General features: G+C 40.5%; 1 protein-coding gene across 1 annotated transcript in view; it reads right to left on the reverse strand.

The window, feature by feature from the left end:
- Positions 1-26152, reverse strand: part of LOC139199577 (calsyntenin-2-like) — a 145806-nt gene that overhangs the window by 51416 nt on the left and 68238 nt on the right. Inside the window, exon 6 of the mRNA XM_070828626.1 lies at positions 22210-22359. Coding sequence (XP_070684727.1) covers positions 22210-22359 — 150 coding nt within the window. The remainder of the gene's footprint in view (positions 1-22209; positions 22360-26152) is intronic.

The following is a 26152-nucleotide window of genomic DNA, read 5'->3' on the forward strand; positions in this document are numbered from 1 at the left end:
GCAAACTATACCGCTTTCAAATGAACTGAGCACCAAACTCTCAACCATCCTGTCCAAACCATGTTGTCTGCTAGTACACACAAATGAGTTTCCATCCATCCATCCATCCATCCATCCATCCATCCATCCATCCATCCATCCAGCCATCCATCCATCACTGGTAGCAAGGAGCTGGGGGCATACGCAGGAAGCCGAGCTGACTTGAGGAGAACAAAGGGAGCAGCTCTTTGTTGCACACCAGCCTGTTAAATCTGCCATGTGCGTTTCCTCACACGTTCACCACCTCACGTGTAAACACAGACACATATTGCATCTGTTTTGTAGTTGATTTACCTCCTCCAGACTTTGAGAGCTGTAGGCTGCTGCAGCACTGTTATTATGGGATTGTCAGTGGCTGTAATGAGAATAGGCAATGGTGCACGCTAAATGACAACAAAAACACACGCACACGCGAGCACAAACACAAAAGGCTCTGCTGATTTATACGTGTCCGTATGTTTCTCACACTCACATTGTACTGTATATACTGTATATATAACTATATCACCCCATCTGTTGATTACTTCTATATATACAGTGCTTAACAAATTTATCAGACCACCTGTCATAAAAACGAGAAAACACAAATATTTTAGAAATCTGTCAAAAACTTGTTTCAAATTAAACACTGTGTTATTATTTATTAGGCAAATAACAAACTGGAACAACTAAATAGTCCTTATTCACATATTTTAACCAAAAATCTTAATATTTAGTTTGACCTCCTTTGGCCCTGATTGTTTTCATGTACTTTTCGACTGTCTCATTTGTTATTGAGCTCCAAATAGTTCCTAGCTGTTCCCAGAGACTTGCTTTGGATTAAATTTGTGTGTGATCTATTTTTTAATTCAATAAATCCCAGATCTGTTTGATAGGATTCAAGTCTGGACTTTGACTTGGCCAATCCATCAGTTCCACTACTCCACATTCCTTTTACATCATTTCAAATCCATCATTTTGATTAAAGAGCTTGCACATACTGGTGGGTTAACCATCACAGGAATTAAAAAAAGATTTTGGTAATCAGCAATACTGTTAATTTAGGGCAGGGGAGGTAAAGACCTTACACTGGGTGGTGGTCTAATAAATTTGTTAAGCACTGTATATCATCTTATTCTGTAGCCCCCTTTGTATATTCATAGCTGAGAAGGTATAATTAGCTGATGGTTCAAGCCATAAGCCCAAATTTTTTAGAACCATCAGCTAAGTCTGAAACTCCCCATGCAAAGCTCACAACAATCTTGTATGATGGTAAAGCAGGTAGCTAATCTGATGCTAATCTGATGCAGAGTCTGATGCATTTTTTAATTCTTGGTTACATTTACTTCAAACACTACTCACTATCCTTCCATTGGCTTTTCATAATATTAACAGTTGCCAGACACCTGGATATATCTAAGTCCCTGTTGTCTAACATTAAAGGAATAATATAACATTTTTGGAAATACTGTTATTCACTCTTTATATTGCACTGACTTGAGCTTTGGGTTTTGCCTCCTGAACCTACCGGTTTGTTTATTAGCGGTCACCTACTAGTCCATATATTTAGGACAACTGTGTGATCATAACGCTTCTTCTATAGCCTGATAAAAGTCATAGGGGAGCTGTCCAGCCCCTGTAAAATTGTAATCTCCACTGGTTGCTTGGCAAGTTCATGGTGATGGAAATCCCAAGAAATAGCGTGGCACATTTTGTTTCACACTTTAGTTTTTTTATACAAATGAAACAAAGCCGATATCACAGCTCAAACAGTGGGCTTCAGAGGTGCTGTTGGACAGGTTTGTAATCTTTAGACAGAGCCAGGATAGTGGTTTTCCCCCGTTTCCAGTGTTTATGCTAAACTAAGCTAGCTATCTCCTGGCTCCAGCTTTCCATTGAACACACGGACTAGTGTGCTGATCTTAAGTCAAAAAGTGAAAAAAAGATGCATTTTCCAACTTGTAAAACTTGTCCTTCAAGCAATATAGCATTTATCATGTAAATTCAGATTTATTGCATGTAATGTAACATACGCTGTAGATACTAAAGGAAGCTGACGACATTCTCACCAATAATCTTCTGTTTCAGTAATTAATGGATGTCCAAAAAATTAAAGCAGCAATGGTTTTATAGTTGTTACATAAAGCTACAAAACCTTCAAATCCAGTAGTTTATGTGTTTGCTCAATCTGTTTTCTGGCTTTTGTTTTTGCTATGCTATGCTGAGTCAAGGACTGACACTGTGCCTTTCATATTCAGGTTGGAGAGAGGGCATAGCAGATGCTGTGGTAATAATATACTCCATCGACAACAGGGAGTCAAATGACCTGTGGAGGACTTGATTTTAACACTGCCAAGCTGGTTCCACATCCAAAGGGGGAGGGGAGGATGGGGCAGAGCCTGGTTAAGAATGCATGGAGTGGGGTGAGGGAACATGAAAGGATAAATGAGGGGTAATGGGTTGAGGATGTAGCATGCATATAGATATGTGAGGAAGGAGAAGAGGGTGATTAAGGTTTATGGGTTAGACAGCATTGGACAAACATGAGGGATAGCGAAAGGTGCTGACTCCGAGGTGGTTTCTCACTCACCACTTCTCAATAGTTTTAGATATCATGGAGTGAACACCTGTGGTCAGTTTGTCTGGACAGTGACCGGCACCCATTCACTCATCCTAGTGCCTTCAGATATATGGTTACATAGAAGTAGGGCATTTCCTGTCAGAGCACAGAGATCATTATTTACATTCATTCTCCATTCTTCATTTGACATTGCCACTTTGAAGAGAAAAGAGTGGGTCAATCATATAATTTGCCGATTCCTAATTATGATTTGCCTTTGGCATTTAGCTACAATAGCTATGAGGCTTTAAGGATGGCAATGTTAAAACTTTGAATGAAGAACATTCATGGTCCCCAGAGGATAAACAGGTCAATGTTGTCAATAACCCAATAAAATATTTCTACTAGTTAGACTAGCAGAAAATGCTGTATGTTTATGTTCCCCAGATGATGTATCATGATGACTTTGGGGATCCTTTGGTTCAGATTGAAATGTCTTGTCTTCTAGTGTAGAACTATTAGTGTTATGATCTTCTGCATGGACATTGGCATGGCTGAATAAAACATTAATAATGATGGCGAGGAGTAATACACGGATTGTACGTATAAATCAGCCACCGCCACCCAGCAGGATGAATTATTTTCTCCAATTTAGAGAATGAATTATTTTATCCTTTCAAATTGCGTTGAGCAGCCTGAGATTTCTAAATGACTTCTTAGTTATTTCTTGTGTGTCTGAGTGTTTTCTATAACGATTTGACTTTAGAGAGCAGACAGGCTGCCTTCAGTAATGTTTCCGTGCGTGCCATAAGGTCACTGCAGCAAATTGTTGTGGGACATTTAAGCAGTGAAACTATACACTGCAGTTCTGATGGAACTCTGATGGATGCAGCTTTACTCCAAACAATCTCACTGTATGATCCTGGGCTGTGTGTGTGTGTGTGTGTGTGTGTGTGTACTTTTGGATGTGCAGAAGAACACAGAACATACATCAACATTAGATCTTGATCGATCCTGTCTGCGTGTCAGAAGATTTAAATAATCGATGAAGTTAAGCTGCTGTGCTTTGCACGTAAATGGAAGGCTCTCTTAAGGCGAAGACACACTTATTGTTTGTCATGTATTTATCTTCCCCATTATTGATGTGTTTTTGAACCACTGCAACCCATCTGCCAATAATCAGAATGTTCATTTTTATGACCCTACCCACCTCTGGGGGATATAACTGCAACCCGCTGTTTACTATTGTTGAGTGAACATGAGGCAGGAGCAACTCAGAGCCCTGCAGAAAATGTATTGAAAAATTTATTGCTTGAGCATACTTGAGCGTGAAGAGTCTCCTGGAATTGGCATACTTAATCCTTCATTTAGTAGGCAGTATGCAGTACTTACAGTTTGAGTAGGTAGTATGTGGTATGTTATTTTGCCATTCCGAGCACAGCCATTTACTGGAAGCAGTTTTACTAACCGTGGCTTACATGCTATTTATTTATTTTTACATAGATACAACTGGAGTGAACCACTACAGTCTGTATGAGTTGATCAACTTTGTGGACTACGTGCAAACTTTCAGGATGTTTCACTTCAGATTCACTCCTGCCAAGAATGCTAAGTGATTTTAATCAAGCTTGCTAGATGGAAATAGACACACCAACACATAACAACAGCCATTTAAGAGTCACCAAACCCCTTCTAATGGAGTATGTCTAGAGGAAAACTCTTCTGTAAAAATGTGTCCAAAGTCCAAATGCAGAGAGCTTCTGTCAATTGGCAACTAATGTGATTGCTGAAGAGATAATTGAACCGTTTGAAAGAACAATAGAGTACGGGGAGGAACTCTGTCAATCAAAAGAGGAGAACAAGCAACTACAGAAAGTACTGGATGATATTTCAGCTCAGGTTTGTACAGTTTCATTGTCATTCACACTTTTAACTTCTGAGAACCAACTGGGTCAGTGTATCATCTGTTCCATCAGGTTCAATCAGTTATTTCATTAAATCAGGGAAACAATAAAACGGATTAATCCCCTTTTTCGGTTTTTGCAGGCTTTAGCAGATGAGAACTGCATTTACTTTTTTGGTTTGAACAAACAAGAAAATCAAAAAAATCAAAAAAAATAAATCAGATTTTTCTTGCCCTTCTTTTTGGTTTTGTACACATTCAGTTATCTCAACATAACCACTTGAGGTCACAAGTTTGAAAGCACCATTAGTACTGCGTCAGTGTCATGACCCGTCCTTGGGTTTTGCTGTTTGTCCTTCATGCTTCTTTATTTCCTGTTTTTATTTTGGTTTCTTACCCTGTCCCCTCGTTTCTGGTCGTTTCACTTCCTCCCACTGTGTGTGAGTCTCCACCCCTTCCACCTGTGTCCCGTTACCTGCTTGCCCCGGTGTATTTAGTCTGTGTCTCCCCTGTCCTCTGTGCCAGTTTGTCTTCGTTCCCCGTGACAAGCGTTCCAGCAGTTTTTCTTGTGCGTTGCCTTCCTGGTTTTTGATTCCTGTTCTTGCCTTCGACTCTGCCTCTGCCTTGCCCCTCCTGGATTTGTTTGCCTTCACTCTGACTGCCTACCCGTGTACCAAATCTGCTAGTAAAGACTTTTACCTTATCTGCCAGTTGTCTCGAGTCGTGCTATTGAGTCCACCCATTTGTGGTTTCCCAGTCGTTACAGTCAGTTTGAATATTTAAGTGGAAGATAACACTAGACCACTCTTGTGAGTTTGATTCCTTTTAAGATTAAAAACCATTGAAGGGTAAAAACACGTCATGGGTGTGTTCAATTTACAGTAAGTGTGTAAATGATCACGCATTGACAACAGTTAATATTATTGGCAGGCAGTGGTGGGGCCCCAAATCAAATTTTGCTCAGGGCCCCACAAAGGCTCGGGCCTGGTTGAGTGACCCCACTGTGACAGAGTGGATAAATGGATAATGAATGTGAAGAGAGAGTGTGAAATAAAATGAGGGATGGGCTTGTTGGCAGGAGGGTACATGAGTTACAAGGAGTGTGGGTGCAGCACGTCATGACAACAAATCACAAGACCAGGTACAGTAGCAGATTCATTCACACCAAAATACACTATTCTTTTAGAGACATAACTCCCCTCCATGGTAAGGCCTGAGGTAAGGGGTTTTAAAACAGTGAGTATGCACTGAAGTAGAAATATGAGCTGTTAAGAAAAAGAACAGAAAACAAACAGAGATACACTCTCACCACAAAAGAAAAACAGTTTACTCTTTATTTCATGGCTTAAGTTTAGATAAGACCCATACAAATAGCCTCATATCACTGATGAATGTTTGGCAGTGGAATTTATCTTTTAATAATGGGAAACACTGCGACAATAAAATGAAAAAATGTCTTTTGCCCAATACCCAGTGGACTGCGCTGAAGTGTATTTACAGGGACAAAACACAGAAACACATCTAGGTCTTTTAATAATGGCACCTTTTTTCAGTGTTTTGATATCTGATGAAAAGGAATGCCAAACCGAGCCATAGCCATAGTTTTTAAGCATTGATACACTCCCCTCACAGGTGGTTGTAAATGTATCAAATGCCAAATACTCTAAACTCTACAGAAATGTTCATGAAATAACACCATGTTGATACTCCGGCACCTTTGGTGTGATACAAGCTATTTTGTCACTAAGGCAGAGGAATTTCCTTTCCTGAATACATTTCACTTTAAATATTTTGCTCCCTGGCAGTTCAGCCTTTTGCCAGTTTCAGACTTGCTGAAATAGCGGCACAGTACCCGTGCTGCTCTGTGTGTGCATTAGGCCCAGCCAGGCTGCGCTTTATTTAAGCTGTCTCAAATTATGAATCTACGAGTTTTTCATAATGCAGTGATAAATGCAGTATACGGTACAGTGGTAAAATATAAGTATATAAGTACACTTACTCAAGCACTGTACTTAGGTACGTAGGTAGGTAGATTACTTTAAAAAAGCTGTGTATTGTGTTGAGGGTGGCTGTAGCTCTGTGGTAGAGTGAGTCGGTCGTCAGTCGGAAGGTTGCTGGTTTGATCCCAGTCTCCTTTGGGTCAGCATGTTGAATTGTCCTTGGGCAAGACACTGACAACCCCAAGTTGCACATTCATGTGAAAAAATAGTCTCCTCCAACTTAGATTCCTCCTGAAGGAAAGATGTGTGAACGGGTGAATGAGGATGTGATGGAAAAGCGCTTTGAGTGGTCGAAAGACGGACCATTCTAGTGGGCATTTATAATTGATGTATTTTGTCCTCTGATTTGGAGGACTTTACTGTTTAACATTGATGGGGGACATAACAAAATACAGCTATTATGCAACAGTGCTCCTTTTTTGGTTGCATAATGAGTGCTTCAATTTTTGATTCTCTCAGTGCACATCGCTGATAACAGTTATGTACTTTTACTCAAGATTTTGAATGGAAGTCCTTTACTTGTGAGTATTTTTACTGAAGTCGCCCAGAATAATTCTTCTGTCTGTGAAACCCCATTTAGTAAATAATTGGTTTAAGGGTACAGGGTAAATTTTTCCCTTTGGTAACACAGATCATGTGCTGTATAGTAGGTTGTTTGCTTGCCACATATTATGTGTTGATACAACTGTGAGCATGGTATTTGCTGTGAGCACGTCTATGTGCATGGTATCTGTATGGTAAAATATCATGATAGTATGTGAGTTAGCCTGTGATTTCCTCTTGTGTACTGGCCTACTTAGTTATTTTGCAGCACTGGTGTGAGACATGGTATTTTTCAACTCCGTTGAAGTAAGCTAATGCTACTGTAGCTAGCATTGCAAATAAGAAAGGTGGCTTTGAATAGTCCAGTATATGTTTTACCTTGTGTTGTTCAGTAGCCAGTGGCTGCCGTACCGTTATCAACACGGCAAACTCTGGCGACAGAGACAATCGTTCCTCTGTAATTCACTTAATAACGTGCCACACTGTAGCTTCCAGACATGACAACTGTACGTTAATGTTTGCTACAAAGATAAAAGCTTGACAAGGTCGGGGGTAGATGGACGTAACTGAGCAGACAAGATCAACGTTCCAATCGGCCCATAGAAAAGCAATACTACACAAGTGATTGGACAGTCTGGGACTTTGCAAAGATCTCATAGCAAAGACAGATAATGTACAACCACAGTCATCCTCTCTTAACTCACTCAGAACCCCCCCACCTTTGCAAGTCAATCAACACATTTGCATGTATGTAAAGTCACTCACTACTATCATGTATGAAACAGTGGTTCCTGTTATCCTGCAGATCCACTACCATGCTGCATTTAGACATACGTCCAAAACTCATAGAAAGAAATTAAGTACAATATGATTCAGATGCCAACATGTATACATACAGACAGATAGACAGACAGACAGAACAACAAAAGCCTTCACACATGCACTACTGCAGATGAACAGGCACAATAACACACAGACAACAGCTCAACTGTTTTAAAAGCAGTGTGGGCTGAATAGGTATCTATTTGGTCTCTGTTGAGCAGCGTGCTTGCCTGCAGTAGAGTTTCTCTCTTTGCGAATACGAGAAGACAACGAAAAGCAGAGGAAGCGAGGCAGACCACGTGGAGCTGGTTTACTAGGACAGAGGAACACATTCCTCACCGTGATAATTAAAACAAAGGGCCAACAGCACCAGGGCCTAAACTGGAACATCTAAATGGAAATGCAGCCATCAATAATTGTATAAGTGACATCTGTGTTTGACAAGTCAAAATATCGACCCTGAACAAATGCATACTATATTAAACTTTCTTTCTTGAAACTCTGTGTACTGTGTGGCTATTTAAAGTACCACAAATCTGCATAAAAGTATAAAGGAGTTCTTCAAACAAACTGCTTGTCAGCTTGCTGAACAGCGTTTGTGACCTGCTTCCCTCACACCTTTCTGATGTTGGAACTGAAGCTGCATCTGACAATTTTTGTAACTCTCTCAAACTGATAATACAATAAGATTACCCACTTCAGGCAGCAAATGGCCGGTTTGTGAAAAAGGAGGTGAAAAAGTGTGCAGGATGAACTTTGATCTCAGTCATGTTTACAACAAAGTGCAACGCCAAGAGTGTGAGAGCATTATCTCTGTCTGTACGATTTGTCATGTCTCACCACACTTTTGCCTCGAATTATATTCAAATGACCTAATATAGTCCGTTAGAAGCATACTGAACCCTTTAGATCAGGGGTGTCAAACTCATTTTCACCGAGGGCCACATCAGCATAATGGTATCCCTCAAAGGGCCAGATGTAACTGTAAGACAGTATAAATGTAATTAAATGTAATGTAAAACAAATGCAACTACTCCTTAATGTTAAATAACTCTGAATTTTTTATTTATTCAACTTACAAATATTGCATAGATGTAAAAAAAAAAATATGTTTGCTTGTTGCTCTGTTATCATAACATAAATCCTTTTAATTTGTCAGGTTATGAAACCCACATTACTCCATGTTTTTGGTTGTGGCTTTCATGAACACATTCTGCTGCGATCGCAGTTTGCCTTTTAATTCTTGCATAATTTGTTGTTTTTCTTGAAGGCTCACTTTGGCACACTTCGCTCCGTGTTTGGTGTCAAAATGCCGACGTAGATTGTGCTCTTTGACAACCGCCACCGCCTCATAACACAAAAGACATACCGGTTTTTCTCCTTGAAGCACAAACATGTATTCGCCTTCCCATCTTTCTTGAAACAGCCTTCCATCTGCATCAATTTTTCTCTTCCTGGACATTGTTTGTATTTCTAAATTCCACTTGTTCGGAAAATCGCATTGATGTGGATTGGATACACTGCAGTCTAGTGGCAGGATGCGGTCACTTCGTGGGTAACATAATCGGCATGCATTATGGGAAATGTAGTTTATGGTAAATGCACCCTTTTGGTTTATTTATTTTAAGACAATCAGACCTTTTAAGCTCTCGCAGGCCACATAAAATGACGTGGCGGGCCACATTTGGCCCGCAGGCCTTGAGTTTGACACATATGCTTTAGATGGATGGCTTTATTTGACTGAATTGGGTTTAGGACATTCCCACCACAATGGACTGTGGCCTTTACAGACCGCATCAGCGGTAGTAGCTTCCAGTGGTCTGATTAATAAGAGTCGAGCTCAGAGTCTCACAGTTAGAACAACTGCTGAAACTGGGACGTTGTACTTCACTGGCACCTCCACTCAGCCACTGATCTCTGAAAGATCCAGTTACAAAAGCTACAGTAGTAACCATGTCTCAAAATGGTGCGTTGTTTAGACTGGAATTCCTACGTTGATTATCAATTTACTATCTTGTGCATAAAGCAAGGAAAGACTTTGGATGTGTTTTTGTATTTAATTTTCATTGGATCACAACAAAATCTATAAAGATCCAACTAACCTCAAATTTTTGGGCTTGAGCCCCAATTGGAGTAACAGACTATTTTATAGACTAGTTTATAGCACGCCTCTCTGTGTGTATGTAGAAGGTTCGACAGAGTCACACACACACACACACCGTAGTATATGTACAGACATGCAGCTGAGGTAAGTTTCAGCCGTCCTTAAAATGAAGGGAGTGAGAAGCACAGAGTGAGAGATTGTGAGGAAGGGAAGATGGATAGAGGTGCTTAAGAAAATGATGCATCATCACACTTTCACGCTGTTCCCCCTCTCTGGAGGGTGTGGAAGTGTGTGTGTGTGTGTGTGTGTGTCATCAGTAACTTCTTGCATGCTTTTAAATGTGTATGTAGATGTGTGGATGTGTGGGATGATGGTTATGTGAATATTGTGTGTGTGTGTGTGTGCGTGTGTGCATGTAAAAATGCTGACACCATGTTCAAGTAGTCAGGGGGGGTCGTCATTACTCGTCCCAGCCATCAGTGGGAGAGCCAATTTCCATTTAAAAGAGCACTCTGCTCTTCTTTTCCTTCCTTTCCTTCCCTTTCCTCTCCACCTCTGTCCTCCTCCATCTCCCCCTTCTTCACAGAGTGCCATCTCTCTGATTTCTACTCCTCTTTCCTGGCCGTCCTCTCTGTCTTTGCCCACAATGCCCCAAAAGCATTCAATTTAATGCTTTCATGCATGCTCTTTGTACGCCGTACAAGAGACTTTGCTCTTTTTTTCTTTCTTGAGTGCATAGGGAGCTCTTACTTGTTTCGTTGGAGGCTTTTAAAATGTAGGGCGTGTAAAGGTGGTGACTTAGAAAAGAGTGAAAACTAGACAAAAGTTGAAAGACAAAATGGATGGTAGTGGAATCTTTCTTCCTGAATACTCCATGATGGGAGTGTGATTTTATGTGTCCAGATAGGGGAGGGGGTACCAAATGGTCTCTGTGAATTGAGCAAGTACTGGCTGTTTAAAGGGACTCTAATCAATATTTTGTATTGATAATAGAGTATCAGCGTCTTTCAGGTCATTGTTTTTTACTATCTTGGTTCAGTCTTACTGCTCTCATATTGCCCGTTCAACCAATGCAGACCCTTACCTAGTTCTGGGCTGGTTTTAGTGACTGTTCATAGTTGGTTCTTTTTGTCAGTGTTCCAAGAGCCAGTTTGCTTTTCCATGGGCTACAGAGCCACATCATTACGTCACTGAGTACACCTGTCTCCACTTTCCCAACAATGCTAGCGCCAACTTCAAGCACAGCAACAACAGTAAGTGTTGCTCCTGGCTTTGCGAGTGCAAGGAGACCGTTTGTCTCCTCTACAAACCACTTCTGTTTTGATTGAAATCCGTGCTGGAGTCAGAAGGTTTTAGCTGCTCTTGGTTGGTCACGGTGATAAAGTGTTATTATTATTCATATATTCATTATTGTCATGTTGTTCACTGTTCCCATATTGCTCATTATTAGACATATTATTATCAGTAATATAGTTACTATTATTATGATTGTTTGCTGTGCATCTCCCCTCCCACCCTACCCCCTTTCCTCTCTCTCTCTCTCTCTCTCTCTCTCTGTCCAACCCCCATCCAATATGAACCCTGACAGCCAGCCGCCCACCTCTGAGCCTGGTTCTGTATGAGGTTTCTTCCCGTTAAAGGGGATTTTTCCTGCCACTATTGCCTAATGCCTGATGCTTGCTCATGTGGGGATTCTTGAATCCTTAATTTTGAATTCTAGGACTCGTTGGGTCTTTGGCTTAGACCTGCTCTTTATGAAAAGCATCTTGGTGCTAAATAAATAAAGATAGATTGAATCCCATCCCCAGCCCCTGTTGAAGGGTGTTCTTAGTTATAGACCAGTAAAGTCTTGGTGCCGCTCTGGAGCCAGATTTCCTCACTGAGAGACTGAGTTCTTTTGCTGTTGAAACATGAAGAACTGGCTGAGATTAGGCACCAGCTCCTCACTGGCACTCAGACTACCTTGGTGGAAAATGGGTAATAGTGTCATTTTCAGATGCAGCAGGCAGCCATTTTCACCTAAAAGGCTAAAAAAAACACTGCACACAGCCCGCTCAGCAGCAAACAGCAGGCAGACACAGTTAGAGACTAGAACATGGTGGGAAATTTAGCATTTAAATAACCAGATATTTTCTTTTAGTGCATTCACTGCCATGCTGAAACTCCCTGATGCTGTTATGGCTAAACCAAGGTTAACTCATGCTCTGTTCAATCATATGATCATTTATGGTAAACTGGTCTTGCTCTCTTGACACTTGGGTCATTTAAAAAAAAAATCACGATCAGTTTTCTTAATATTTCAGTTCAGGCTGTACTATATCCAGCTGCTCCTGTAGTCCTTATTCAGTAGGAGACAGTAGAACAAGGTCATCAGCATTAGAGCAAGACCTCACCCCTCTATCTGGAAGGGAGAGGCAAAGAGCAGCATACTAATCCAACTGGACAGCAAATTAATTTAGACATTAAATACGGTCAGACTTAAATCACAGTCCTCTTACAAATAGATTGAATCTGATCATACATTTTGCCCCTATACTTCAATATAGAAGTCTGTAATAGAGCCCTGGTGGCCAAAAAGAGTTGAAAGCTTCTGGAAATCAATCAAATAAGCAAAAATCTTACCATTCATTGTTTAGTGTACATGTTTGTTAATTAGAGTATGAAGGGTATACACATGGTTGGTGGTGCAGTGTTTTGGAAGGAAGCCAATATATTTTTACTCAAGTTTGAATGTTGGTCAAGGAAATGTGGTATTCTTTAGTTTAAAATACTAAATAGTTTACCAGCAGATTAGCACAATTGTCCACCATGGCACTGCATAATGACATAATGGCAATTTGCACCATCTAGAACAGCTGTTATTGTAATATCGAGACTTTTGGAAAAGACAATGTCAAGTGTGTGACCCTTTGTATGAGTGGACCCAGTGACATATTGTTTGAAATCAAATTATTCTAATAGACTGATGATTTGCTTTGCGTCTGAGCTGTTGAAATATTGAAATCACCTGAGATGAAGAATGCTGTCGAAATCAATTGTAATTTTTGAGAAAAGCTCATCAAATTCTCTCAGAGAACCCTGTCTCATTTTCAGAGATCAAGAAATACTACATGAGAAATGAATTTGATAATCAGACCTAAATATTCAAATCTCAGGAAGTTGCAGATTTATACAACCAAACCAATAAATTGTAGTAAATGAGATTAAGTGTGATGCAGTTTGATTGTGTATATACCACGTATTGTTTCCTTTTAAAACTGTGGTACGAAGTTTAAGGGTACGTACTCTAAATAGTTAGTATGCCGATGTAGCCTGGCGTTGGCACACAGCCAAAATCAATGAATTAAGCGAATGTTGAGATGGTGAGGCCAAAAGTTGAGGGACACTGGCTTTGGCTTTGCCTGCCTAATTCTATTTATTTTGTGCTTCATATCTATACGAAGAGCATTTTGAAAACACCATTACTGAAATTCAATCAATGTATTAGATTCCATTTAATCACCTTCCAGCAGGGTCCCAATACACTTACAAAAACATGTATCCTCACAGCATTATTTTGAGATCTGCCTATGGAGAAAGAAATCACAGGTCTCCTCTGTGCAGCACCTGAGGTGATGGAAACATATTTTCAATAGCCTTACAATAGTCTTGTAAAGTCTTCAATAGCATGACAGTGGGAAGCCTCCTAAAAGACCCCAATTTCATAACAAGTGTAACTCAAATTTTTTGCCACAGTCAGAAGTGGGAGAAAATGTTTTTTAGTGTTTACAGGGAAGATGGTGCATCAGTGAAAAGGAGCCAAAAAGAGCTTTGAGGCTCTCCTCCTTCTCTTTTCTCCACCTTCATTTTCATCCTGCTCATAATGGCAGCAGACCAGACGGACAACTCAAGACATCCCACATCCTCTTTCTCCTCACAGGGGATCCCGAGGAAATCCAGGACTTGTTGGGATATACACTGTAATCCCTGCAGCATGTCTGCCGCAGGGTCTGCTCTCCCCGCAGGGAGCTCTTCCAGCATGTTGCTCTTTAGTCACTATCCAAAGCTCAAAGCCAAGGGTAAGGGTCAGAACAGAGCTGCAGATCCACTGGTAAACTGTCAGCTGTATGTCTCCGTGATTGCAGCACCAGCCTAACAAAACCCTGATACTTAAAGTCCTTCCCTGGGGCAAAACCTTTACCCCAGATGTAAAAAACTTACCTTTTATCTTTTCCCTTCTATTTCCTCTCCCATTCAGTCACTGCTGTTTTGTCCCTCTCACATCTCCCTCTCTCTCTCTTTGTCTTTGTAATCGTGATTGTTCAATGTCGCCTTCACGCTGAAGTGGCACTGTAAAGGAAACTCCAAACTCAACAGGCAGCGAGACAAGGACAGAGGAAGTGTAATCATTCTAACTTGCGTGCAAGCCTGTGTTTTGTGTGTGCGTCCGTGTATGAGCGAGGCATATCTATGCTTTGTTAGCCAATGTGTGTGACAGTACACACACACACACACACACACACACACACACACACACACACACACACACACACAGGCAGACTTTAGTTTTACAGAGCCATTGCTCTCAACTGACATGAACCAGGGATAGTGGGTCCTTCTCTATCTTTTTACCCCTGTCACTATTCATCCATTTCTCCTGCCTAAAGCCAGGGAGAAGCTCACATGAGTTGATCCCTTTGACAGCGTGTGTGTGTGTGTGTGTTTGTGTGTGTGTGAGATGGTTTAATGCAATAACAGTGAAAGGTAGACTAAAAGGAGAACCTAGTCACTGTGATTTGCACTGGAGACTGCTGGATTCCTACTTCAAACTAGTACTGGATCAGAGAAGACATAGAAAGAAAGAAACATAAACATGAGGGTGGACTGATAAGCCAGGTGATGAGATGAGAGAGGAAAAGAGGCTAGGGGAAAAAGAAGAAATTATCACATCGAAAAAAGAGAGAAGGAAGAAAGAGAACAAAGTAAGAAAATTGCAGGACACAGACGCATAGGCAAAAGCCAAAGAGGGAAAACAAGCTAATACAAGAGAGGGAATGAAAAGTGCTAAAGCAGCAGCTAGACAGCCTCAGTCTGAGATTAGAGAGGAAGCAAGAAAGGAGTAGGACGTTAGAGGAAATGGGAAAGGGAAGTGCCGAGCCATTTATTTTTCTTCTTCCTCCCTTTAATTCATCCTCGTCCTACTCTTATCATCAGATCAGGACCAGTGGTGGCTCCAACACACACACACGCACACACACACGCACACACACACGCACACACACACGCACACACACACGCACACACACACGCACACACACACACACACACACACACACACACACACACACACACACACACACACACACACACTTGAATGGCTTAGTGGAGAGCCTAGCAGAAAATACAGCTCCCTGCCTCAAAGCCAGAAAATGCCTGAGAGCCTGTGTTGATCTAGCTGAGGCTGCCTCGCAACTTTCCACCAACTTTACTGCTAACAGACTGTTGTCTGTCACCATGAGTCTCTGGCTGGATTCAGTGTTGCATGCTAATGTACTACTGATGCACACTAACACCTATCACCACTTTCACTGTATGAACCATGTATGTGTGTAAAACACAGAATATTAATTAACACTACATCCTGACCAATCCTTCCAGCCTGTCTTGAGATTTAAATCATTAATAAAAGTTACACTGCTGTGCCTCATGCGAAAATGTGCACAGGGTCTCTCTCTTAATTGGGCGATGCACATTTTGTTTCTGCTGCGGTGTGATAATTTTTATGATATGACCAACTCGATCCATCGATGCCAGTGCCCGTGAATGCTTTTTTTTTTGTCCTGCTTTCTTACTATTGCTTATTTTTTTTCTATGTTTTCTACATCTTGCCCCTGCCTCTGTTGCTGCTGTAACATGCAAATTTCCCCCGATGGGGGATCAATAAAGTCTCTTATCTTATCTTAACTGCAATAAGTGGATCACTAATGGTGAGTAAACTTAAAACAGGAGTTACTAATTTGAGGTACAGGTAAGAGGAAAAGCTTCCATACGTAAAGTAGAAAACATATCTAACACTAAAATATTTAATAAATATAGTTTACCTTAAAATAATACTATGCATGCTCCTCTTGTGCTCTGCTTTTCACAAATATTTCTGCTAAAACTGGAAGATCAGCTGCTGTAAGACGATGTCTTATTAAGTTTGTTACCACTTGCACTATAAGGTAATGTTTTGATGGGTGGGTCACTAATCTGTGTGTATTCTTGCTCTATTAGCATGCGCATGACGCTGTCTCAGTATGCATGTATACTACACAAACGATTGATATGGATGGATTAAGTGCCACCACTCAGTCTTGCTGCCAATTTGCCCCAATGGCCACTAAAAAAGACAACTACTATAAAATGAGACATCTTTAAAACTGTTGACACCTCCAAAGGCAAACAAGATCAGTTATTACTCTTTACATACATACATTTTTTTTTCATCCATAAAGGTTTTGTAAAACTTTTCCAGAGCCTAGAAAAAAGCAATTTCAAAGTGTGGAAACTGTGCTTCCACCTGCACTGTTTGGTCATTCTTTACACCAGCAACAGTCTTTTCTTTGCCTGGACATTCACACAGAATGAAAGAGAACAGAAGCTGTTAAGTTCAATTGCCTACATGTGAGTGTAAATCACTGCAAACATCTCTCTCCATGCGTCTCTACATCTTAATTCTCACTTCAAAACGCTTACATACTGGCTTTTATTAAGACTGAGGTTCCTTGCTGTGCATTCAGCATCTTCAGGGGGAACCATATTTTAAGCTGAAAGCAAATTAAATCTTCCTGACTCTTACTCAGAGATATATTCTTCCTTTTTAAAAATTATGATGTCATCATTACAAACATCATTACAAAAAATCACTGTGGAGCTTTAGTGAGTGCTTTCTTTTCTAACCCACAAAAACATTAACTTTAAAGCTTTACCTAACAATATGGAGAATCAATGCATTTTATGGAACATGGAAATGTCTATATTTGTGAGATTTATCACAAACATTGGACCAGTTCTTGTTTCAATAAACCCTTGAGCCAAATGAATATCACTAACTCATGGTGTATGCATTTTTAATAGCCAGTCACATCCCCTACACAAGATATAGATTTTTTAGTCAGCTCTCCTTCCTCTTCAAATTTCCCTTTTCAGATAATCAATGGCGTATATGGCACATGTATATATACACAACAGCTTCACAAATATAATTCTAGAAATTCTGAATGTTGTTACTTATATTTTATATATTCATTGAACTTATTAAATAATTCCTCATTAAGTGCTATAAAACATTGCTGCTGTCAAAGGTAAATATTCGGTGCCACTTCTCTCCAAAAGAAGTGTCTAGTCATCTAATAATGATGCTTTCCATGATTCTCATTAGAAAGAAACTGACGGTGAAATGCAAACATCTAAAACATAAACACCTATGCTGTATTGCTCTAATTATTCCATAATAGTTTAGAAACCTGACCCGCAGTCTGTGGTTCATACTAATTGCCTTGACTGACAATACCAATGGGGTCAGTTTTAATTTGGGGCTGTTTAGAGGTAAAACCGCATGCCAAGGCATGTGTGCACACACACAAGCATGTGGAAACGCAATTACACAAGGCTCCGAGCCATACGCAAAACACAAAGGCTGGACATGAATATGCAGATTTGCAGATTTTTCATCAGTGTGGCAGTCTGTCACTCAAGGCTTGTGCTACGGTGTGTGTCAGTATAGATGGGTCTGTACATATGTGTGTGAGTGTGTGTGAGTCAATGTGACTACACTGCCTGTCTTACAAGACATACCTGACAGAAATGGATCTGGCTCATGTTTTACAGGTGAGCTGAGCGAAGCGCAGCAACGTTTAATGGGACATTGGGTGTAGCTAGTGTAACATATGCTGACGTTTCTGATTTTCATAACATTCTCGTGTACCAACATTTGAAAGAATAAACATCATTCATACATTTCTTTCTTATTATTTTGTAATTTCTTTGTCATGCAACATTGAATGATGAAGTCATCGCACTAAATCTGGTCATTACTCTCAACTTTCCAAGTGACAAAACTTGACGTAAGTTACTGTACATGCGAGTATACACTATAATAAGGGTTTAATTTGAATGTCTTTTGTGGAATGTAGTGTATGGATCCACACTGAAATATCTCAACATCTGTTGGATTGATTGCCATGCAGATGCATTGATGGATCGCAGAATATGAATCCTTTGACATTTGTGGTTTTCAGTGAAATATACATTACATACATACATCACACAGGTGCAAGGCTGTTTAAAAAGCAATCAATAAAAAAGGGCTGTAACACTGACCATAAAGTTTTCTGTCAAACTGTGTGTTACACTAAACAAAAGTGATAACCAGAGAAGATGCTCTACAGCAGCTTGCTTACTCTCTCATTATGCTCCCCTTTGTCCATTCGTTCCATTATTAGTTTTTCCTCTGTTTGTGTTCAAGTCTGTGTGTTTCTTTGTGGACAGCACAATTCCACAATGGAGGAAGATGAAGAGACAAGATAGGAGACAGGCCATAATAGTTTTAGTTTTAATTATTTTGGAAAACTGCGAAAAAACTTGGGCTGCAATCACCCCAAAGCCACGATGAAGTCTCCATATTTTCAAATGCTGTTACAATAGCAGTTCACTATATGAAACTGATGGAATCTTGAGATGGGGAAATCAATCATCACTAATATTTCACGCATGAACATTTATTCTTCACCTTGGGAGCAGGTGTCTTCAGGATAAGTATTCAAGGAAGCCATTGAATGCAGAGCAGAGGATAACCACTCAGGATCAACTTCAGTCAGTTTACCTTGTCCTCTCTGGCCCATTAAACCTTTCCCATTTAGGTCTGGCAGAAACACTAGCATGTAAGTGTTGACTTTGGGAGACAGCTAGAGTTCTCAAGCACAGACCCTTTGATAAGTCCCACCCCTCGACCGCAGTCTGACCAATCATAGCATAGTATTGACCAGCTCTGGCCAGGGTCTGACAACTATACGGCTGTGCCCTATAGACTCTTATGTAATAGTTTCATTTAGCACTAGTTCGTTGTGCAGGGGGCACACGTTGGGAGGAGATATACATTTGTAGTTTTATATAATAATAACCCTGCTTTACATGAGCGATTGCTCCTGGTTCTGTTGTCCCTTAAAGGGTAACTTTGCTGATTTTCAACCAGCTTTGCATCATTATAATGTGGGTAGTACTTTGGCTCCATGCTAGCTCTGACAGCTTGACAGAGTGGCAACAGCTAACAACAAGGGGGCGGGGTTTAGCAAAGGTCAATTGCAAAGTCAAGTGTGGAGACCTAGTAAGTAAGTGCCGGAGTCAAGGATGGCATTAGCTATGCCTCTTTAGTAAAGCTGGCTGCAGCAGCTCTTCTGGCCAGCCCTTATATAGGGCTAAGCTCCTTTGCATCACAGGACTCCACAGAATGGGGCCTGATTAACTGAGGGTGGATCACCTAGACCTGTGGGTGTCTGATGTTAAAAGATCAGAAACACCAGATGACCCCAGGCTTAATCACTGTTGATGTGTCCAAGTGCAGTTAAATGAGAGATTTATGTTTGATTTTGTGCTCATTCAAAGACAGTGTAACGAAGAGCTGAATGACTATAAAACTGTTTTTTTTTTGATTCCCTGGGGCCAAAACAATGAATGAATAATGAAAAATAAAATAAACACCAAAAACATTGTGTCATATTTCACAATCAGTGCATTCCTAAATATTATAGATATATACATATAGATATAGCTGCTTTAAGTAAAAGTAAAAGAGGAAGTAAATACCAAAAATATGAATTGCCACTGTCAGTGTTACAATGTTTTTACGTTAGTAGTTCGGTGCTTAAAGCAGTAAAAACTTGCTGCACACACCTATACACATCTGTGTAGGTGTAGGTGTGTGTAGGTGGGTGAACCCATTTAATAAAAGGAGTTTCCACAGGCCAAGTGAGGCCATGTTATCGGTCATGAGAGAGCTGAGCCCTGCTGTCCAGAGCCAGAGACCAGAGCTAATCTGAACAGACATATTACTGTTTTTTTTTTACCAGAAGAAGGCACATCTTTTGTGTGTTTGCATGTGCGTGAGTGAGTGTGTGTGTCTTTGACATTCCCACAGTAGCCTGCCTTTAATACAACAACTGCTAACCCTATTAAATATCCTCTGATCTGTGGCCATGGCATTTACTTCTGCCTCTCCATCCTTCCCTTCATCCCAGCTGCCAAACAACGCTCATAGGGAGGACTGCCCTTTCATAAAGGGAGAGCGTATCTGCGCTTGTGTGTATTTGTGTGCATCTTCTCACCATAATTGAATGCTAAAAATCCTAATTTTGGAAAATGCACACACAAAAACAGGCTTCAAAGACAGGATTATCACTGAGAGCCTGGAGAGGGAGTTAATGTCACTCTGTATACCCACAACAACCCTGGCTGCTTTGTCTGTGTGTGTGTGTGTAACTGTGTGTGTGTGTGTGTGTGTGTAATGTGCAGACATTGAACTTGTTCATGCTCCCAAAGTAACTGTAGCATGTGTGCATCTCCAAAGTTTGAGTGATGTGAAAAAATGTAGGATTTAAGTATATAACTATGTGGGTTTCTTTTATGTGCAGCCTCGTGTGTCTGTAGTTTCTGCATGCTTTTATTATATTTCATGAAAGTCTGTGATTCCACTTGCTATCATCCTTGTTTGTAACTTTGCCCCTTGGCATTAAGCACAGAAAAAACACGACACAGCATGCTGCCAAGTGCTGCCACAGCGACTTTGTACTACTTGCATGTACTCATTTTGGTATTGAGAACAAAGGGTAAAACTTTTACCCTTTTTTCTTTTGTTGTTTCTTTTTGTGTTGTTTGATGTGGTGACCTTAATTCCTCTGTATCTTAAAATCAGTCTGGCAGAGCTGTTACTGCACTGCAAAAAGAATTAGTTAGGCTAGACAGAACAGAACAGGATGTTTCATTCATTCATTTTCTTAATGCAAAATAAATTGATTTGGATTTTGTCATATTTCAAGATCCTGACCTTGAAAATTCACTCACTCAGATCAGAAACATGTAAATGTGTTTGAAACCACGGGCATGTGTTGCCTCTTGTTTTGAGAAAACACTGATTGGAAGACTGAATTTGAGCCAAACAACTTAACAGTTTTTGCAGGGTTCAGTGGCTGCCACTGAGCTGCTGCCAGGGTCCTCATTTACCGCTGTTTATCTCCAGCCCGCTAACATCGCGTCCTGTGGGACGATAAATGGCTGGACTCCAAAGAAATCCAGCAGATGAATCACCTTGTTAATGACAGAACAACACAGATTGCTCACGGTTACATGTGAAGCAACAGACTACGTGTGTTCTTCTTCTATCACGCGTTGCTGCTTTCTCTGACAAGAGTAAATTGCATCTTCAGTTATCTCGAGTGCTGTTTGTGTTACTTTAGCACCCCACCACCAGACACTTGTCTTTGCTTTACTGTGGGTCTTGTTGAGGCTGCCACGACTGCCTTCTGATGTGCTAAGAGCCATGTTGGCAGTGTCATGGTGCTCTTAGTAAAGTGCTGTTGATCACATGAGATAAACTTGACAAACCAATTCCTAAGGGAGGGAAGGAGAGAAACGGAGGGTCAGGAAGAGAAAAGAATGAAAAAGAGAGTACGAGAGAGAGAGAAATATAGAAAGGCAGAAAGAGAGAGGGGAGACATCACAAGTGTCTTCCACAAATGTAAATTAATCTGGAACCTTTCAGTTCATTTTTGATTTCTGAGGGGCGTTATGACAAAAGCTGCCCCATATTAGATAAACAGTAGTGATTGGCCCGACCCAGGCCAGGTCAGCTGGAAATCTGTCTGAACAGGAGGGGGGCAGAGCAAATAAAACATGTGCTCGCAGATTAGTCTGGCTCCCAGGCTACGAGACAGTATGATCAGCACAAATGGAGAAAAATGAAGTATGCAGACTACAGCAGGAACACATGCACTGAAGTAATGACATCCAAATAATCACAGCTGTTCTTCTGTGACCATAAGAAGAACACACACAGTTCTTACTTCATGCACCATCATTGTGAACACACTGTACAGTGCGGCCGGGCTCGCACGCTGACACACATAATGTACAAACGTAAGTAATCACACACAAATAACTGCATCTGTGTTTCTGGATGTTTAAACGCTGCACAGTCAGACATGCCTGAAATATTTGCACACATATTCATGTGATGATGGCCCACCTTGCCAACCAGGTTTGCAGACAGGCTTGACGTCAATGTGTACAGGGACGTTGTGCAAAGCTCTCTTCTGGCCGCAGTCCCAGGCCGTCACCTGGATCTCGTACTGCTGCTGGCGGTCGTAGTTCAGCTTCTCAGTGTTCCGGATGTTACCTTGTGTGGAGGGAAGAGTCGCTCAATGTCAGATTCAACCCAAATAGCTTTTTTAAGCACGTCATTATAATATGTTGCAGAGTAAATTCAGCTCCCCAATCGTGCCTCCTGGTGAAAATGTTTTGCACTGAGCCATCTGGCACATTCGTAAATTGCAGTGTTTGAAGTTTTAAAATCTCAGATGCTAAAAATCAGCTAATATGTTGTCAATAAACATAAAAATGTTGTTGAGGTAGAAGTGGTGGAAACCGTTGTCATTGGTGTTTTCAGTTTTCTGTTCTGTATTTCAGTATTTATTTCCCATCAGCCAAAAAAACACCTGAAATTAATTTAGGCAGTTAAAGTGAATATGATGTCTCACAAAGCATTTTGCCATTAAATCCAACTCTTAAGTGTGTGAGAAGTTTGAGCTGGTCCACAGGACTTCGAAGTCATAAAGACTGACTCACAATCAGTCAGCCGTGTTTTTTTCATAGTGGGAGGGATATCAACGCAGAATGTGACCCATCTGTGCTCCAACTCAATCATGGCTCTTTTGGAGTCCACTAGAAACTTTTTAGAAGAGCAAAAAGTATCCCTACTTCAGCAGCCGCATTCACGATACACATATTTTAGAGTGTGTTTTCGTGTTTTACAAGCAAACATTACAAGCTGTACTGAATAATGACAACCTTTTGTTACTTGTACCCTCTCTGTGATCTCTCATTGTAGCTGTCACTATTGCTGATCTCACTGAGCTGTATTTTTGTGTGTTTTATTTTGTCTGACTCGGTCATGATCAGTGCTTCATATGTTACTGAAATCTGTCTAATCTATCGAATCTATTTATCATTTCATTTCTCAATCATTCATCAATCTGCTGTAGAGAGGAACAAGTGTTTCAGGAGGTTAACATAAAATGTTCATTGTTTTCATTCTTTCATAAATATCATAAACCCAAATCTGTAACTGAGAAATAGTCTGGAGTTATTCGGTCATCACAGATTCAGAGACTGATTTTATGGATTCATAAAACAGCTGTGAGAGCTTTTACAGCTAAATGAGCTTTATTTTATTGTAGTCGTAAGCAATGTGCGACAGATATGTTTCCATATTCATTGCTGCGCTCAACTTTCAAATTCATTCTTAATGGAGCTACACTTGAGTCTGATGACTGAAGAAAGTTCTTGTGTTTACTGACTTATATGACTTCAGAGTTTAAGCTACAGTAAGTATGAAAGTTAAGTATACACTTTAAACTGCCTTGAGAAAAGTGAGCAACAACGCCATTCCGAGTGTGTGTCTACTGTGTCGTGTAGTCTTTTGTGTATTTATGGCATTGTGCATGGTTAGATAAGACTGTGTAAGACTTGTGTATTGCTGCTTATCTGCCAAGACATTGTGTGTGTGTCTTTGTGTTTGCTTAAAGGAGTAATGGGTATTTAATTCTAATTTTAAAGCATCATTATATATCATTGTCAAATGAACTGTGATGCCTCAATATAATCACTGTAACAAATGAGATCATGGTTGGGATGACAGGTAGCCTCTATTTCTCACAAGTGCTTTGATTAGTGCTAATGTTTCTCAGAATTAAGACCACGTTTCAATTAAACCCCTGTTGCTTCCTGAATGAAGATACTTGTACTTGTTCTGCCATCACCTCCCTCGTGTTACTTTTCCAAAGGGAACAAATAGTGTGTGTTAAACGGGACAGTGCTGCTTTGTTTAAAGAACAATGCCTGTATCGTCTCAGACTGGGCCACTACAATTTTTGATCAGAAAGCTTGGGTTCTATACTTTGGGAGTGAAGCTTGAAACAAATGGGTGTTTGTCAGGTATGGAGGGTCTATCGAAGACCTATGCATTTCATTACGGGAAGTGTGGAATCTAGTGCTTTTGGAGCTCAAGCCATACTAGGAAAATAAAAGTAAAGATGTTTTGGCCAAATTGAATGGAAGTACAATACTAAATCGCACATTTAGTGATGGCTGCATTCAATGAAGATCAGTGGAAGACTCTTTTATGATTACTAAAACATATCCCATGAAATGCATAATATAATTTTTACCTTCTTCAGATAGATTTGGGCACCATGAACAAATCATCAGTTAAAATGCCTGAATATAAATATGAGCGCTGGCCTGAATGTCTGGCCTCCTTCTTCTACTTTAAGCTCAGGTTCTACCTTCATTTGTCAATGCTGCCAAAGTCAAGTTGCAAGTTTTTGTTTTTATTTTTGGAGCTTGGTGCTACAATATAGCCTGCCACCTTTGTAAGAGATATATACTGATGCATCAAAATGAATGTGGCAATGATTTTAAAATGTTACAATGCTGCACCCAGTACCTTAAAAGAAACAAATAACACACTAGTCTCTACAGTACAATCAGCATCCGGACCGCATTCAGTGACTGAGAGTCTCCTGCCTTGTTGGTAACCGCGACCCATTTACCAAGCCAACGTCTTTTCTCATGCTGAGCAGAATGCATAAAGGGAGTTCTTGTGCTCCTAATGTGTCTGTTAATATTTGATGAGTCTTCCACTACAGACAGATGACAATGCTATACACGCAGCCTGGCCTGGGCAGGGGGGCGCACCCTGACTGAGAACGCTTGCAGCGTTTAAAGAGCATTTAAGAGACACTATTGGCCTTTACTGGCTGCAAGTTGAAATGTAGCTGGAATGAGTTATTGCGACTTATATTACAGACCATGTGCTTCTTGAGGTTTTTGTGTTGTGGGGAGAGAGGTGCAGAGGGAGCTGAATGTTGATAATGTGGTATATTTGAAAACGACTGTGTGAGTGGGAGGATTAGATGTAATTCATATGAGGGGTGGCATTGTTCGCTTTCCCGTCCTCCTCATCGCCCATTCTCAGTCTCCCTCTCAGCTTGTTTAGAATTCCAACCTTCCCGTTCCCTTTCAGTGCACATCATTGTCTCTCTGTTTTGCAGTCTCATCCCATTTCAGTGTTTGCTGCCTCATCTGTTGTACTGCTCCCTCTCTCTTTTTCACAAGTATGCATGCATACACACCTTTCTGCATGACGAAAGTCTTCAATTACTACATCAACTTATCCGTGTCAGCAGGCTGTGCATGCTGTGACTGCTGGTAATGGAGGCCAGCTAGTAAATGACCACTTTACCCTCCGTCTTGCTCTCTCTGTTTGCCTCTCTAACTAAAACATGTAAACACACACAAGTGAACAATCTTCTCATCTGTCTTTGTGAACTCCCTTTGTAATTATTATCACATTTTAGCGCATAGCATTTTTTAACCAAACAAGACGACAAAAGACCAAAACCATTGCTCTTAGTACTTTTGGACTTTCTAACCTTGTGTGTGTGTGTGTGTGTGTGTGTGTTGCTCCTGCTGAGGTCACCAATAGTTCCATTGAAAATGAATAAATAAAAAAATAAATAAAAGGCTCAATAATTTCCCAACAAAGCAGTTTTCAGTTTTAAACCTAACCCTCACAGGAAGGCAGAAATAGAGCAGTTCTAGGGGACTATTTTCAGTCGTGGATGAACACACGTTTGGCGTGCTAGTTAGTGTTTACAGTACAAGAATGGTGTGTGTGAGTGACATGAGATTAACTACATTGCTCTTGTTCATGGCAGTGAAGGAATATGTGAGTCAGTGTAAGAGTGTGGCTCTTCCAGGGATGGCAGTACTGGTCGGTTAGTCCACCACTTTGGTCTGGACTGAAAAGTCTCAACAGCTATTGTTGATGGCATACACATTGGTATACACATTCCAAACTCCAATCAACATCTGCAATACTTTAGATATAATTAGCACACATTAGCATG

The sequence above is a fragment of the Pempheris klunzingeri genome, chromosome 4, assembly GCF_042242105.1.
Source record: "Pempheris klunzingeri isolate RE-2024b chromosome 4, fPemKlu1.hap1, whole genome shotgun sequence".
NCBI lineage: Eukaryota > Metazoa > Chordata > Actinopteri > Acropomatiformes > Pempheridae > Pempheris > Pempheris klunzingeri.